This window comes from Colius striatus, chromosome 11 (genome assembly GCF_028858725.1).
Source record: "Colius striatus isolate bColStr4 chromosome 11, bColStr4.1.hap1, whole genome shotgun sequence".
Classification (NCBI taxonomy): domain Eukaryota; kingdom Metazoa; phylum Chordata; class Aves; order Coliiformes; family Coliidae; genus Colius; species Colius striatus.
The window spans coordinates 11,354,594-11,369,712 of NC_084769.1; the positions used below are offsets into that span (position 1 = coordinate 11,354,594).

At 49.7% G+C, this 15,119-nt stretch overlaps 1 protein-coding gene across 6 annotated transcripts in view; it reads right to left on the reverse strand.

The window, feature by feature from the left end:
• The window catches only part of KALRN (kalirin RhoGEF kinase), a 527,013-nt gene that overhangs the window by 5,635 nt on the left and 506,259 nt on the right, over window positions 1–15,119 (reverse strand). For 5 of the 6 annotated variants that reach the window (XM_062005204.1, XM_062005203.1, XM_062005205.1 and 2 more), the window contains 8 exons: window positions 10,688–10,715; window positions 10,105–10,276; window positions 7,455–7,576; window positions 6,506–6,637; window positions 5,213–5,377; window positions 4,326–4,404; window positions 2,923–3,123; window positions 1,903–2,041 (listed from right to left, as the gene is read on the reverse strand). In XM_062005204.1, coding sequence (XP_061861188.1) covers window positions 1,903–2,041; window positions 2,923–3,123; window positions 4,326–4,404; window positions 5,213–5,377; window positions 6,506–6,637; window positions 7,455–7,576; window positions 10,105–10,276; window positions 10,688–10,715 — 1,038 coding nt within the window. Of the gene's footprint in view, window positions 1–1,902; window positions 2,042–2,922; window positions 3,124–4,325; window positions 4,405–5,212; window positions 5,378–6,505; window positions 6,638–7,454; window positions 7,577–10,104; window positions 10,277–10,687; window positions 10,716–15,119 lie in introns of those variants that run through there. The other variant, XM_062005206.1, reaches the window with a different exon arrangement.

Genomic DNA, 15,119 nt, shown 5'->3' on the forward strand with positions numbered 1-15,119 from the left:
AGGACTCCAGATGAGGCCTCACCAGGGCAGAGGAGGAGCAGAACCTCCCTTGACCTGCTGGGCACACTCTTCTTGATGCACTCCAGGACACCATTGGCCTTCTTGGCCATGAGGCCAGAGCATTAGATTGAACAGCCAATGCAAACTCGTGTTTAATCAGACATGTGGGGTACAGCTCAGGAGAGAGAACGACAAGGAACCAGCCTGGCTGCTGTTTACGCTGCTGTAAATGCAGATCGATGCTGAAGCTCTAACAATGACAATTCCTTCTGCACAAGGGCAATACGCTTGGCTTTTGCACTTTAAGCCCCTCATCCTCATGTATATTTTACTGCTGCCTGCTGGCTATATATATACAAAGCAAAGTTCACTACATTGCTGTTCAGATCTCTCCCCTTCCTCTTGTCTTGTGCAGTCTGTATTAACAAATTAACACAGTCTTGAGCAGGATCCTGGGACAAGTCAGTCCATGGCTAGGTCTGCTGTCACTACCAGTGCAGTTCCTGCTTCCCACCTAGCAACAGAAAGTGCTTTATTTAGCATCTCTCATTCAGGAAAACTGTAAATAGGTCACAGTTTCTTACCTCTAAGTGACACCTGCTCTTTGACAGGTCCCATAAATACAGCAGAAAATACAAAACCCACAAACAATCTTACTGAAAGAAACCAGGATGTTTTAGCCTTTTGGGACTAATGGTCACATAAGGTACTGTCAAAAGGAATCTTTTTGTTGTTAAGGGGTTGTGGGCAGCAGAAGAATGAAAGCATCACTTCATCTGACATGCCTGGGGGTTGGAGAGTTGAGAAGAGACCTTGGAGCTGGACTGTTCACTCTACAAGAAAGTTAAATTCATCTCTCATTCTCCATTTCTAATTGGCATTTATGTCTGCAAAAAATAGAAGTAGATTCTCTGATCCCCCTGGAAACCAGAATCAGTGTAGCAGATCACAAAACTCAACATGCTTGATCATAACTTCAGTTGCCACCTCTGTCCTCCAAATTAACTGGGGTGTTGGTAGCAGTATCAGCACAGTGCCCAATCCAGGATAGCACAGGGCCTCCTGCCATGTGCTCTAACAAAAGAAGGAACGAGCTGTGCTGACTTAACTGAGCAAGACATCAGAGAATGCCTGAATATCTGCTCCACAGAGCAGCCTGTTCTTCCTCTGAACCTCTCCCTGTGCTGAGCGTGAGCCCTCCCCACCTCCAGCCCTCCTGCACTCTCCCCTTGTGTGGGGCTCTCTGTGGCACTGCTGTGGATGTGAGGGAGGCGCATGCTCCTTCTGGCCAGTCCTCAGCTGCCTGGGCACAAGCCAGCTCTGCTCAGCAAGTTTGGTAGCTAAGTTGGTACAGGTGTGTGCACAAGCCATACCCCCAGGGTTTATCTTACAATTCCCTTTCAGTCAGATGCTAGTGACATCTCTCTTGCCTCAGACATCCTGCTTCATGAAATCCAGAAAGCCCTTGAGAACAAGCCACTGATCAAGGGAACAGGTGCATCTCTTGTCTGAAAGAAGGTCAGTAAGTCCTTTCTCTGGCCAATAGGTATGAAAGAGAGTGCTTGTCGATTGAGTGATCACCTCTTTGGGGTACAGCTCACCCCTCTTCCTGTCTGTTCAGCTGCGGGAGGTTTAGATTGGAGATAAGAAAGAACTTTTTCACAGAGAAGGTTGTCAGCCCCTGTCCCAGGCTGCCCAGGGAGGTGGTGGAATCCCCATCCTGGAGATACTGAAAAGCCATGGAGCTGAGGTGCTGTGGGACACGGGTTAGTGGTGAGCTTGACAGCATGAGGTGAGTGGATGGACTTGATCATCTTAAAGGTCTTTTCCAACCAAACAATTCTATGATCTTATGACCTTTCTGCACCAGAGCACCACAGCATCATCCTCTTTTCTCCTTACCTTTATGTCTAAGTGAGCCACTCTGCAGTTGTGAAGGTACTGCAAGGCTTCCATCGTGTCTCTGATGTAGAAAGCGACTTTTTCCTCCATAAGTTCATCATGGTTCATTAGATAATCTAAGAGACGACCGTCATCCATCCTACAGACAAAGCAAACCCTCACATGAAAGATCACAGTTAATATTTGAAAACAAAATGACAATGGGAACTTCGTGACCTGAAAGTGAAGGAAGCTAAAATGCAAGATCTGATGAGGATTTAATGACATCTCAGCATACTTCAGGCTGTGGAAGGGGTAGGATGATTAATCCTCAATTGTTATCTCCAGTCCTTGAAAGACTTAGCAGCAGGCTCAAAGTAAACTCATTTGCTTAAGGATGGATTCAGTAGACGGAGGACAATTCCTTTGAAAACAGATCCTCTTAATGATTTGGATTCATCTATTTATTTATAGAGCTGGTTGCATAATGCAGAAATAATGCTGACATTTGCAGCTGCTAATGTGCTCTGTGTAAACATGGAAAAGTTTTCCACCTAGTTTTATTTATCTCTATAAATAAACAAGCAAACAGCTCAAATATACTTTGCTGGATATACTGTAACAAAGAAACATTTGTTGGGTTTTGCTTGCAATTTCTCCTTGCAGGGGCAACCATAGTTGCCACATAACTCTTGGCAGCAAGTAAGAACAAGGTAGGCTTCAATCTAGCTGAAGTATTACAAGTGGACAAACTGCCTAAATAAATCTGATGCTATTCAATGGGACAAATCAACTGCTGATACAATTACCAAGCTTCATCAGAGTACAGTGCAGGTTTATCTGTCCCTCTGAATCTTATTTACTGACAAGAAAAGGCAGTGGGAGCTCTGCAGAAAATGTTTAGCCTGTTTGACATCACAGTCACCAAAAACCAGACGACAGGAGCTTTGCCCTGCCGAAGCCAGGGTGGATTTTTATCCTTGGCTCTAACAGGGTTGTGATTCCCACCCAGGTGCTCGAAGCCAAGCTCCATATACTTACAGTTCCAAAACTAAGATGTAAGAAGTCGGAGACTCGTAGGTATCGTGGATAGTGATGTACTGAGGGTGCTGTAAGTGCTGTAACAAAGCTGCCTCGTGGGCTGCCTGCTCTTTCTTTTTCATTTTCTTACTGATGAATTTGACGGCGACGTCTTTCCGAGTGGCTTTGTGCACACACTTCTTCACTATAGAGAATCGACCCCTGGAATGAGAAAAAACAAACCACCAACCCAGAATAACAAAGGGGCCTCATGAATAAATCACACCCAGCTTCCAGTGCAGGAACAGACTGATTTTTTGAAGTGTTACTTGATCCAGTGCATTAATATTTCACGAGGAATCAGATTTAACAAGTTGTTCCTAAGCTTTGCCAACAAAGAGCCTCCATCTCTTACCCTGGGTGGAGAGATTCTTTGGGGATTAGCAAATACTGAGAGCAAACGGTGTCACTTTGCTTTGTGCAGCCAAACTGATGGCCTCTAATAATCTCCCCAGAGTTCAATTTGCTGCCACTTTCACGGGTTCCATCTCTTTTTTTAATCTCTTTTTTTTTTCCCCAGCTGTGGGTCTGTTCTCCAGTTGCTTTAATAAAGAGCCCAAACTTTCTCAGGCAATTAAAAGAAAAGCCTCGTTAAATAATCACTAACCCATCATTTTGTCTCACTGTTTGAGGCACACGGTGTGGAAGGAAGAACAAAGCTGGCAGGAAAGCATTTGGGATACTCGTATAGCTTAGTGCTAGTCCTGAAAGTCAAGCTATTCAGTGAAACCATGTGCTGAACTTGGCCTCTTATTAATACATCACTCTTCTTTCTGGAGAGACTCCTGTCCTTTCAGCCCCAGGATTAGCTCTGATCTCTAAGCTGAGGAACTAACTGCATTAACCTGAACTGTTTGCACTCCCCTTATCAGTTGTCTGCGCAGAGCACAGGGCTGGGAACGTTCAGCTCTTGTTTAGCCTCCCCTTTCACTGATCATCCCTGGCAGCAAATTGCATGTGCAGGTGATTTAAGTCACTCACACGCCTCAGCAAACTCGGCCTGGGAGCTGAGCCTTCTGCAGAAGCAGCCAGTTATCGTGACAATGACAGCTTACCAGCAAACTGTCCTGACTTTAACTGAATCAGAGATGACAGAGGCTATACCTGTGAGAGTTACCAGTGGCTGTCAGAGATTTGGCTGCCTAATTGCTCCCAAGTTTGCCAAGTCACAGTCTTCAAACCTTGAAACCACACATTTAATCAGTATTTTAACCAGTTTGTCCTTTAATCAGTATTTAATTTGCAATGCTTTCTGACATTTCTGCAAGCTAACTACAAAAAGCAACCTCAACTTGCCTCCAAGGATAAAGCTTCAAGCCATTGTTTTGGTGTTTTATGGCAGTGATAAGCAGGGTTAATATTACCTCCCAATCTCGTGCAGTTCTGCATAAGCAAGGTCAAAGTTTTCCTTCCATGAAATTGTGGCACCATCAGCAGCAGAGTCTTGGAGAGAACAAAGAACATTCAAGAAAGCATAAAGACAGTTTCCTGTGGACTGTACACAGCATATTTAAAAATTCTGAGGGACTGTGTGACTTGAACCAGCAAATGTTTCACACTGCTCAGGCACAGCTCCAGTGTGCTGGACCATAAAAGCCAGAGCTCCCCAGGGAAGGGTGTGGATAAGGTGCATTCAAATCTGTCCTGGCAACTTTGGGCTGAAAAGGGCCACATGGACAGTTTAAGGGCATATCTGTGTGCAACAGGGAGGTGGAGCTAGGCTGTGTGAGCTCTAGTTTCCTCCAACACAGGCTATCCAAGCCAGTCTGGAGCTGCCAGACGCGGGGCAATGTGAGCAGTGCTCACAGCATCGCCAGGAGTGAGCTGTGCCCCAGATCCCTACAGCCCCACCCTGGGGGCTTGCCCCCATCACAGCTGGCCAGTTGCATTGCTGAGGGGCTATGGTGTGCCAGCTGGGCTGCCAGCAGAAGCCCCTGCTGCTGCCAGTGTTGCTGGAAAGGCAGGAGGGACACCAACCAGGACACGGAGCCTGCTGCTTGGAGGTGAAGACAAGAAACGGTCTTGGGCTGGAAAGCAGAGACCTGCCTCTGAACAGAGGGAGGCTGTGAGCCCAGCAGGAGCAGCAGGCATGAAGAGCCTTTCTAGTGACAGGAGCTGGCTCTGAGCATCTCCCAGGCTGTTCCTGGTATTCCTGCCAGGACCAGGGGCAACGTTTTTCTCGGGATCCATCAAAGCACATGCCACAGCTGCAGGTCCCTGTGTGCATCACCCCCTCGCTGTGGCCACTCACCGTACTCCGGGAGCCTCACGAACTCGGATGGCTCGCTGGGCAGGCTGATGCCCCAGGGATTGCTGGCACTCACTCGAAACTGGTACTGGCAGCCCGGGGCCAGGTCCTCAATGACGAGGTAAGTGTCCAAAGTGGAGGCTACTGACTGCTGCCAGACCTGTGAGCCTGTGTTGCACAGATGGAGGGAAGGAGAGCTGAAGGAAACAGTCTCGACGGGGAACTCAGAGCAGAAGGCTTCTCTGCCCATCCCATGCTGTACCCTGGGAGGCTAAAATCCACAGGGCTTCTAAAAGGCAATGTTATGTCAGACTGATGTATTTCAGTGAGACCAGAACCAAACTACAGGAAGCTATTTGGTGTGGCAGTCACCTTCCAGTCTGCCAAAATGAGGGAAGAAGGAAATGCCCCTCACTTGACTGACAGTGATGGAAGAAAGGCAGCCCGGGGACAAGACGATATCTGCAGCAGCCCAGCTGTGTCTGTGTGCTGCCAGGGATGTCTCAGGGTGGTGAGATAAGGCAGGAATGGAGGAGTGACTTGGTGACAGCTCTGCTGTGAGAGAACTGGTAGCAGAAGTACTGCAAACCCCAACACGGACGAGGGAGTCACAGGTGAAGCTGAGACAGGGTGTCAGTGTAATCCCACTGCCTTTGCAGACAAAGGCTTTTTCAGAAGACATGGTGGCTATGGTGAAACCTGGAGCAGCAGGAGGAGAACAAGCTTTCTGAAGCTTAGTATGGGCTTTTGGCAGATGGGCAGCACTGCAGCAATGTGTGACGCTGCCATGTGTTTCTGCCCCTAACAGAAACAAACCCAACCATTGCCTAACACGTGGCTTAATCCATCTGCACAGAGTCACAGACAGAAGAAGATCCCTGGGGCACTGAGCCCTGTTACAGCCTATGATTTCTTTCAAGGATATGCACCATTTTATCTCATTTAAGTAAATTCAAGGCTTTTTACTTTTCCATTAGTGATGTGGCTACTTTGTTTTTGCTCTCTTGGGACATATCCCTCTGAAAGGACAGATACCATGGTGGTAGCATGAAAAGATGCCTTAGTGATGGACATGTTTTAACTTAGCACACTTCACTTGCCATAAGGAGGAAACAGCAAGGTCTGTAATACATAAAGATGGATGAAAGATGGGCTTCCCTTGGCCTTAGGCTTTGGGATCTGGGATCTGTGAGCAACAGCCAGTGGCACCCCGGTGATGACAAGGAATTGGGACCATAAAGGAGATTTACTTTGTTCTCATTCCTCCAGCCACAGAGCCTGGCTCGAACCACTTACCTTCTTCTCTGTACTCCACAGTGTAGCCAGAAATGGTGCAATTGCCTGTACTGGATGGGGGTAGCCAGCGGAGGATCACAGAGGTGCAGCTTCTCTCCTGAGCAATGGGGCGGTTTGGGGCAGCTGGGACACCTTGGGATGAGAAAACAAGGACTGAGTGAGTCCAGCATCGCATCAGCAAGTGTGGGGGCTTCCTCTGGGGCTCAGGTGTGGCAGGTTAGTTGGGTCACTGATTAATGACAGGTCACAGCACTGAGAATTCAACCTTGCAGACACATCTCTGAGTTGAATCCCCACAGAACAGTTGACCCAGGCCAAATCTTACTCTTGCCTCCTGCATCCCCCACAGGACTGAGTGCAGACTGGGGCCTGGGTGTCAAGGGGAGACTGCAGATTGAGGCCCAGGTGCCCTGCTCAAGGCAGGCTCCTGAGCGCAGAGCTCCCTGCAGGCAGCAGAGCTGCTGGTGCCCCTGGAAGGGAGCTCAGCCTCCCTGAGCCTCTCAGGGAACAGCTCAGCTGCCTGGAGCCCCCCAGGGAACAGCTCAGCTACCCTGAGCCCCCCAGGAGGGAGCTCAGCCTCCTTGACACCCCAGGGAACAGCTTAGCTGCCTGGAGCTCCCCAGGGAACAGCTCAGCCTCCCTGAGCCCCCAGGGAACAGCTCAGCTGCCTGGAGCCTCCTGGGAGGGAGCTCAGCCTCCCTGAGCCCCCTGGGAGCAGCACTGCAAGTGGGCTGCAGGAGCTGAATCGGTGCCAGCACAGTTTCATTTCCCAGGCATGGTGCTTATGATCTGACAACTTAATCAAGCACAAAGAGCCTGTGATGCCTCCCAGGAGTCCCAACTGGAAGGGCTGAGCATCTCCATTTTCCTGGCACAGCTCCAGCCATTCCTCTGTGCTCCCAGCCCCCCTGCAAGGGAAAATCCCAGGTGTTTAGGTCAGCTGTGCTACCTTGGACTTTGATGGTGGCAGAGGTTGAGGCAGTTCCATGTTCGTTGGTTGCCACACAGGTGTAAATGCCACTGTCCTGAGGCATCACATTGCAAATCTTCAAGGTGAGCTCCCCAGAGTCACTGTGGATGCAGGAAGCCCCAGTTATCATAGAATCATTTTGGTTAGAAGAGACCTATAAGATGATGGAGTCCAACCCCTCCCCTCACCCTGCCAAGCCCATCACTAACCCATGTCCCTCGGCACCTCAGCTACACGGCTTTTCAATATCTCCAGGATGGGGACTCCACCAGCAGCCTGGGCAGCCTGGGACAGGGGCTGACAACCCTCTCAGGGAAAAAGTTCTTCCTCATCTCCAATCCAAACCTCCCCTGGGGCAACTTGAGCCCATTTCCTCTTGTCCTATTACTTGTTACTTGGGAAAAGAGACTGACCCCCACCTTGCTACAGTCTCTGTTCAGGTAGTTGTAGAGTGATCCTGTCTCCTCTCAGCCTCCTCTTCTCCAGGCTAAATACCTTCAGCTTATTATAAAGCGCTGTGTCACTCCTTAATGCTTTTTACACCCATTCTGCCTCATTACAAACACAAATCCTGTTAACTCGTTTGAAGGAACATCCCCCCAGCAATCCCTCAGCAACCACAACCCCTCTGTATGTCAGGATTAGGCTGTTAATGAAATCTTGGAGCAGAGTGGTCCAAATTGCCTGCCAGGAAAATCTACTTGTATGCTATGGCCTTGGAGGAGATGGGGAAGGATCACTCCAGCAGCAAGCAAAGTCAAGCACTGAGCTGCACCTGTCCAGAGCTGGATGCTTAGACTCCATTTATCTGGAAAGATTTCCCCAGGCACATCTTTCCTGTGGTGGGAGATGCTGAGCTGCTGTGCCTCTGCAGTGAAGTCCAACACACGCTCCACAAACTGGGCTTCCCACAGCTGCAGAAGGCAGTCACACAGCACAGGGTGCCTGACAGTTCTGGGAAGCCTCAGCCCCCTGGAGCATGTGTCATTGAACTAATGGGGCTGCCAGGCCCCTGGTCACAAGGCTGGACATCTCCCAACAGCTAGGGAAAAAGAACAGCAGCCCTGAGTTCCTCACAGACACTCAGTCTTTGGGCCAGTCTGAGCAAATAAACAGCTCTAAGGAGCCTCCTGCATTTATAGCAGCTGTGTAGGGAGTCACTTTGGTTTGCATGCTGCAGTCCTCAGGAGGCAATTTAAGGGAGTCAGCCCGAATGAAAGCATTTTGCTTGTGTAACTGTTTCAGCTGTACTGGAGACCCAGGCTAAGGACACCAATAAAATCCCTTGATGGCAAAAGCGTGTCCTTTAATGCATAGTCCATGGGGAAGTGCAGAAGGACACGGTTGCTGGTGTAACCCCCTGGATGCTGCAGCTTTTGCTGGTCTGACTATGAAATATCCCCTTCCCTCACAATGCAGACTCATGGCAGCAAGATCTGTCAGCCAGCCACTGATCTGCTGGGCCTCTCCTTGGCAGGCAGCTTCTTCACTGTAAAGCAAATAGGAGCAACGAAGCGAGTGCTGATAGTGCCCAGGGAGCCAATGCACAGGTGAAAGGCTGTGATGGAAAACAGAACCCTGCACAAAAATATCCCCCATGCCAACCCCAGCCAGAGCCTGAAGATAAGGCACAGGGATCTACTGAGCAATGGCTAGAAGGACCACTGAAGGTGCTCTGGGGCAGCCATACAAGCCAACAGCCTCTGAAGGAAGCTCATGGTCAGATGATTTATGATTGAACACGTAAAATCCTTTCTCTCTTAGTGCTCCTTTTCAGCTTTCAGTCACTTTGTGCTCCCTGAATTCATCTCAGCCAGTGCCAGAAGTGCTGAAAAGCTCACATGAAAGATTGCCTTCTGGAGATGTCCACTGCAGTTTGGCCTGAATGGCTTACATAAGCTGCAGATGAACATCCAGCAGCAGGCTGCTACCTGACCTGAATTCAACTCCAGAGCTTTTGGGATCCTCCCAGTGCCTGTTGCAAAGATGGTTTTTCCTCCTCCCTTGGTCAGGCTGGGAACATCATGACAAGCATCTTTCTGTCCAAGCACAGAGTCAGGCTGGGAACATTATGACAAGCATCTTTATGTCCAAACACAGCCAGATGTAGCTGTCCCAGAAGCACATGTAGGCTCTTTAGGAACAGCTGTGGAAAGGCTAAGGAAAACTACAGGGGTTGCTACCTCTGCCCCTTAGGTAATACCCAATGTTATGGGTATTGAAAGCTGCTCAGGGCTTGCTCTGCTCAACTCCTGCTCCTACCTAAGGTGAGCACAGCATCAAACTGAAGCCCCAGCCACACAGAGGCAGTATCAGCCAGACTGCTACGCTGGAAACATTCTGGCTTCTGCCTTGCAGCTGGCCTGAGAGGTTAACAGGAGCAAGCTCATGTCTGCCAGCAGCACACTTTGTGGAGATACTCTCTGACAGTTCAGGACACAACAAAGCTGCCCAGACCCCAAAGTCTGACCCTTTCTAGCTGAGGTGTGGGGCAGCAACATGCTGACACACCAGGGCAGAGCCAATTCACTGCCATTTCTGCTGAGTCTTGTCGCCTGGCTCGGGCCACATTTGAGGGCACCACGACCACCAGGAGCAGCTGTGTTGGGATCCACAGGCAGGACCTTACCAGGATGACACAGTGTAAGCAGCTGTGCTGTTGTCATTGTCAAGGATGTTTTGGTCTGGTCCTTTCCAGGTGACAGTGGGTTTGGGCCGGCCGCAGACTTTGCACTGCAGCATCACCGTGTCCCCCAGCAGGCAGGTGATGTCCACCAACGGCACCAGGAACTCTGGAGCCACTGCAAAATGAAACACGTTGGGACACACTCAGATCTTTTAATCTGCAGGTGAGGATGTTCCCTACATGACTCTAGAGAACAGGCCCGAGGATGGGTCCCAAACAGCTGCGGGGCCTGTGGTTATGTCACTGAAACTCTTCCTTCGCTGCCGACAGCTTGGAGGAGGAGGCAGCAGGGACTGTCTGTCCCCCAGCCCTGTGCTCTGGCTCCTGCTTTCTGAAGGCAGGTTTGAGGGTTTCAACCTCTTCTGTGTCCCCAAAACATTCTTCCCCAGGAAAACAAGAGAGAGGCAGTGGAGAGCCGCCTCCACTGTAAGCACCGGCGGGTGCAGAGATGCTCTTGCACCAGAGTAAATCCCAGCTGCTGACTTGCCCCTCTGTGCCCACCAGTACACAACTGTTCCCAACTCACCTTCTTGGATGAAATTGGGGTTGATTATCTGTAAAATACAAAGAAAGGAAAGCATTTATTGTTCTGGTCAGGGACAAAGGGGCATCTGGTTTCACAAGTGGCCACAAGAAGCTCTAACAATGGCAGATGCAGCAAGCTCCAGTGACCACACCATGAGCCTGTGCACAGCTGGGGAAGGAAATGAAAAGCTCAGCTGCTTAATACAGCATCACAGGCCACAGGCACAGCACTGAGGAGGATGGATGTGCTTCCTCTCTGCTTGGGTGATAATGCTCAAGCCATTAGCTCTCCTTCCCAGAGGTGGCTGGTGTTCCCGCTCTGTGGCTGGCTCCAGTGCCTGCAGTCACCTGGGGCATCTCACCAGCATTCTGGCCACTACCCAGCTTTGGGGAGATGCCTTTTCACTTCTGCTCAGAGCAGAGTCAGCAGAAAACCCAAAGAGGTAAAGCACTACAGCTCTACAGCCTCATTAGCTGTTTTAATAATCTCATCCGGCCTCATTAGCCAAATTCAAACTCATAATTTGATCTCAAGCACCATAAACACCAGTGTGCTTTATGTCACCCAAAATAGCTTTGTTATTGTCTATCTCATAGCTATTTTGGAAGATGTTGAAGCAGTGACCTGATTTGTGGTGCCAAAGCTGATGGGAGCTTTTGCAGAGGCTCAGAAACCTGCCATGAAGCAGGAGCAAGAACCCTTCAAAACAATGCAGATATGTCTTCAAGGCTGATACTTACATTTGGGCTTTATAAATAGCTTTCCAAGGTGAATGTCTCAGTGTGACATTCAAGGAGGCACTTGAGCATATTCAGGTTCATTTTGGTTTCATAGCCCTTCCTCATGGCCTCAGGTAAACCTCTGGTACCAGCAGTGAGACCTCAGGAGTTGCTTTCCTCTGTCACTACCAGAAAGCACAGATGACCCAGCCGTAACATGGACTCACCACTCACAGAGGTTCATTTCTTTCCCCATAGAAACATACCTTACATCAACAAATTCCTCTTCCTGTGAGACTGAGACTACCTTTGTCCTGGCAATAGGCAGAATTTGATCTTTCAGGACACATCTACAGAGAACACAACGTTCATGGTACTGTCTGAAACAACTGATCAACGCCAGTGCTTTACACTCTGCACTCCAGAAACACAGGGGCTGCTGCTGGTGGGCAAAGCAGCCTTTAGTCCCTACCACATAGTCAGTCAGTCCTAAAGATCACAGAATGGTAGGGGTTGGAAGGGACCTCTAGAGATCATCCAGTCCAACTCCGTGCTATAGCAGGTTCTCCTACATCAGGTCACTCAGGAACGTGTCCAGGTGGGTTTGGAAACCTGCAGGGAAGGAGACTCCACACCCTCCCTGGGCAGCCTGCGCCAGGGCTCCCTCACCTCTACAGCAAAGAATATCTTCCTTGTGTTTAAGGGGAACTTTTTGTGTTCCAGATCCGTACCTGTTGGGAAGTGAGATGGTTTGGGCTCTTGCCTGCTCCTAAGAGCACTGAGATTTCAAACATTTCACTCCCAGCATCCTGGAAGGAGCCACCCTCTGCCTACATCCCTGGAGAAGACTCTTTGACCACTATTGCTATAATTAAGACTTCTTATTTTTCAAAGCCATGTTGGGGGCACCTCTGTGATGAGGAGAGGGAACAGGAGAGTGTGCCAGCCCTGCAGCAGGGCCCTAGCATGGCTGAGACACCCAGCCAGGCTCTTTGGGTCCCATAGCAGGTCCTCCTCTTCCTGGCTGCACCTCCTGGTTCTGGTTTGGCTTGGGAAGCACAAAGGCCCAATGAAGGGTGCAACTTCAGGATGTGGACCCCTGTGACCAGCCACCCTGGGAGCCTCTGAAGGGGCTCAGAGGCAGCGACTGCAGCTCCACGGGGTGTGGGACACATGTACAGCTCCCTGGATCCCACAGGCAGGGGGAAACTGGGGCACAGGAGATGAAGAAGAACATCTAGATGAAGAACATCTTCTCTCCCACCTGTGCATGTAAGAACGGAGAGATGGCTCTTCAGGATTACACTGTATTGCTCACACAACAGAGCAAAGGGAGAAGAAGCCGTTCTGTGAACAACCATCACTTGGGCATTTTTCACTCAGTGAGACCATCTGCTTACCCCAGGCATCAGCTCACTCCCACATACAGCCTCATTTTTGTAGCTTTTGGCTTACCTGGAATACACAACTAGCCTCCAAAGCTCCCCCCTTCCTTCCCCACAGCATGCACTAAATTCCCTTACTATTCACTGATTTCCATCCTTGCAGGATTTGAGATCAGGAGAAACAATCACTCCTAATGTGTTAATTTTATCACTCCAAAGGATTCATTAGAAGATGCAGCTACAATGATGAATGTAATGGATGCATCTATAAATCAATAATGCTACATTTCTAATGACTTCCCAGGCACAATCAGATGTTACAATTTCCCGTGCCAATGTTTTTCCCCTCCCTCCCTCCCTTGCCTAACCATGGGAATACCAGAAAGGAAATTAGAGCTGATAGATAATATTGGAAGAGTCTGTGGGCAAAATTCACATTTCCTTTGCTAAAACTTCATCTGTTAATTAATAAAATGTTACCTAACAGCAGCCCCACAGCCATATCACAGCTTTTGCCTGCTGGAAGCTCAGACAAAAATGAAAGGCTGTTTGCAAAACAATCACAGAATCACAGAATGGTAGGGTTGGAAGGGACCTTTAGAGTTCATCCAGCCCAACCCCCCACAGAAGCAGGGTCACCTAGATCAGGTCACACAGGAACACATCCAGATGGGTCTTGAAGACCTTCAAAGAAGGAGCCTCCACACCCTCCCTGGGCAGCCTGTGCCAGGGTTCCCTCACCTCAACAGTGAAAGAGTTTCTCCTTATGTCTATATGGAACTTTTTGTGTTCCAGCTTCGTCCCATTACCCCTTGTCCTGTTGCTAGATACAATAGAAAAAAGGGATGTCCCAACCTCCTGACACCCGCCCTTTAGATATTTGTAAGTATTAATGAGATCTTCTCCAGACTAAACAGCCCCAGTTCCCGCAGCCTTTCCTCATAAGGAAGATGCTCCAGTCCCCTGATCATCTTGGTGCCCCTGTGCTGGACTCTCTCCAGCAGTTCCCTGTCCCTCTTGAGCTGAGGAGCCCAGAACTGGACACAGGACTCCAGATGAGGCCTCACCAGGGCAGAGTAGAGGGGGAGCAGAACCTCCTTGTTTAAGTGCTACCTGAGTGATTTCATGTATCACTTAATTAGGGAACAGGATTTGGTGTACTTTGAAGGAGAAGGTCAAATGATGGGGTAAGAAGGACAGAAACAGGAAAGGAGAGGCCCACAGCCAAACCTGGGGCCAGAAGGCAGCTCTGCTGACTCACACGTCCACTCCGAGGCCCCAGGGGTTTGCTGCCTCTCTGCAGGACACTGCATTTCCATGCTATGCAAGGAGATGACCGACTCCACAGAGTCTTTCTAGATGAAGCACAAGAGCCTTGGAGATGATTTCTTCATTTGCCAAACAGGTTTTCAGTCCCCGTGGGTGGAGAGAAGGGCTCCAGAGCACGGCTGTGGCTGGTTCTCCTGACAGACAGACTTCCCAGTGGTGTGTGCAAAAAGCTGCAAAAGCTGTTGAAAGCCACACAAGAAATTCTTCCTGGTTCTCTCCCTCAGGGTTTTTACAGAGAGATGAAGGCCCTGGAAGAGCAGCAATCGCTGTCAGTGAGGGGCTTGGGCGGGCTGCGGGAGCAGGGGGTGCCCTGAAAACGGGGCATCTGCAACACACTGTGCTGCCACAGATCCTGCATGGGTGACCTGGAGGGCTCCAAAGCCAAGGGACTTTCCCTCAGACAAAAGGGGGTGAAAGAGCACCCTCTCCAGCACGTTTACCCCCTTTTAAAGCCCTTGCTCGCCCTAGGGAACTCTCACACCAGCCCAAAGGCAGCAGTGGTGTTTGGGGCCGATGCAGGAGTCCTGGCTTCTGCCCATCACTCACCCAGGGAATGTTTTGCACTGCCTTGAGATTACCAGGTGGGGGAAATGGCACTGGTTATGTGGCTTTTGTGTAGTTTTCTTCCCTGAAAAGCAACATGAGGCTCAGTCCTGAAGCCTCACTCAGTGCACCGTGGAGGAGGCTCTTGGAGGCCAGCCCTCAGCTGAGTACCTGCAGCGACGAGCAGGGGAAAGCAGCCCAGAGTCCCACAGACAAGGGCTCCCTGAAGAAACTCCAGTGACCACGAGCTGCACCCCAGTCTGGCTTGTGAGAATAAATTCATGGGGATGGAACTACTAGAGACAAAAACTTCTCACATCATCTTCAACGTCAGTCTGTGCCAGGCGCATGCAAACCCTATGGGATGAAACTGGGCTGGCAATGCAGCCATTCCTCAGGTGAGAAACACAGCCAGCTCTTTTATTCTAGGAACATAGATTTAGTTGAAATGAGACA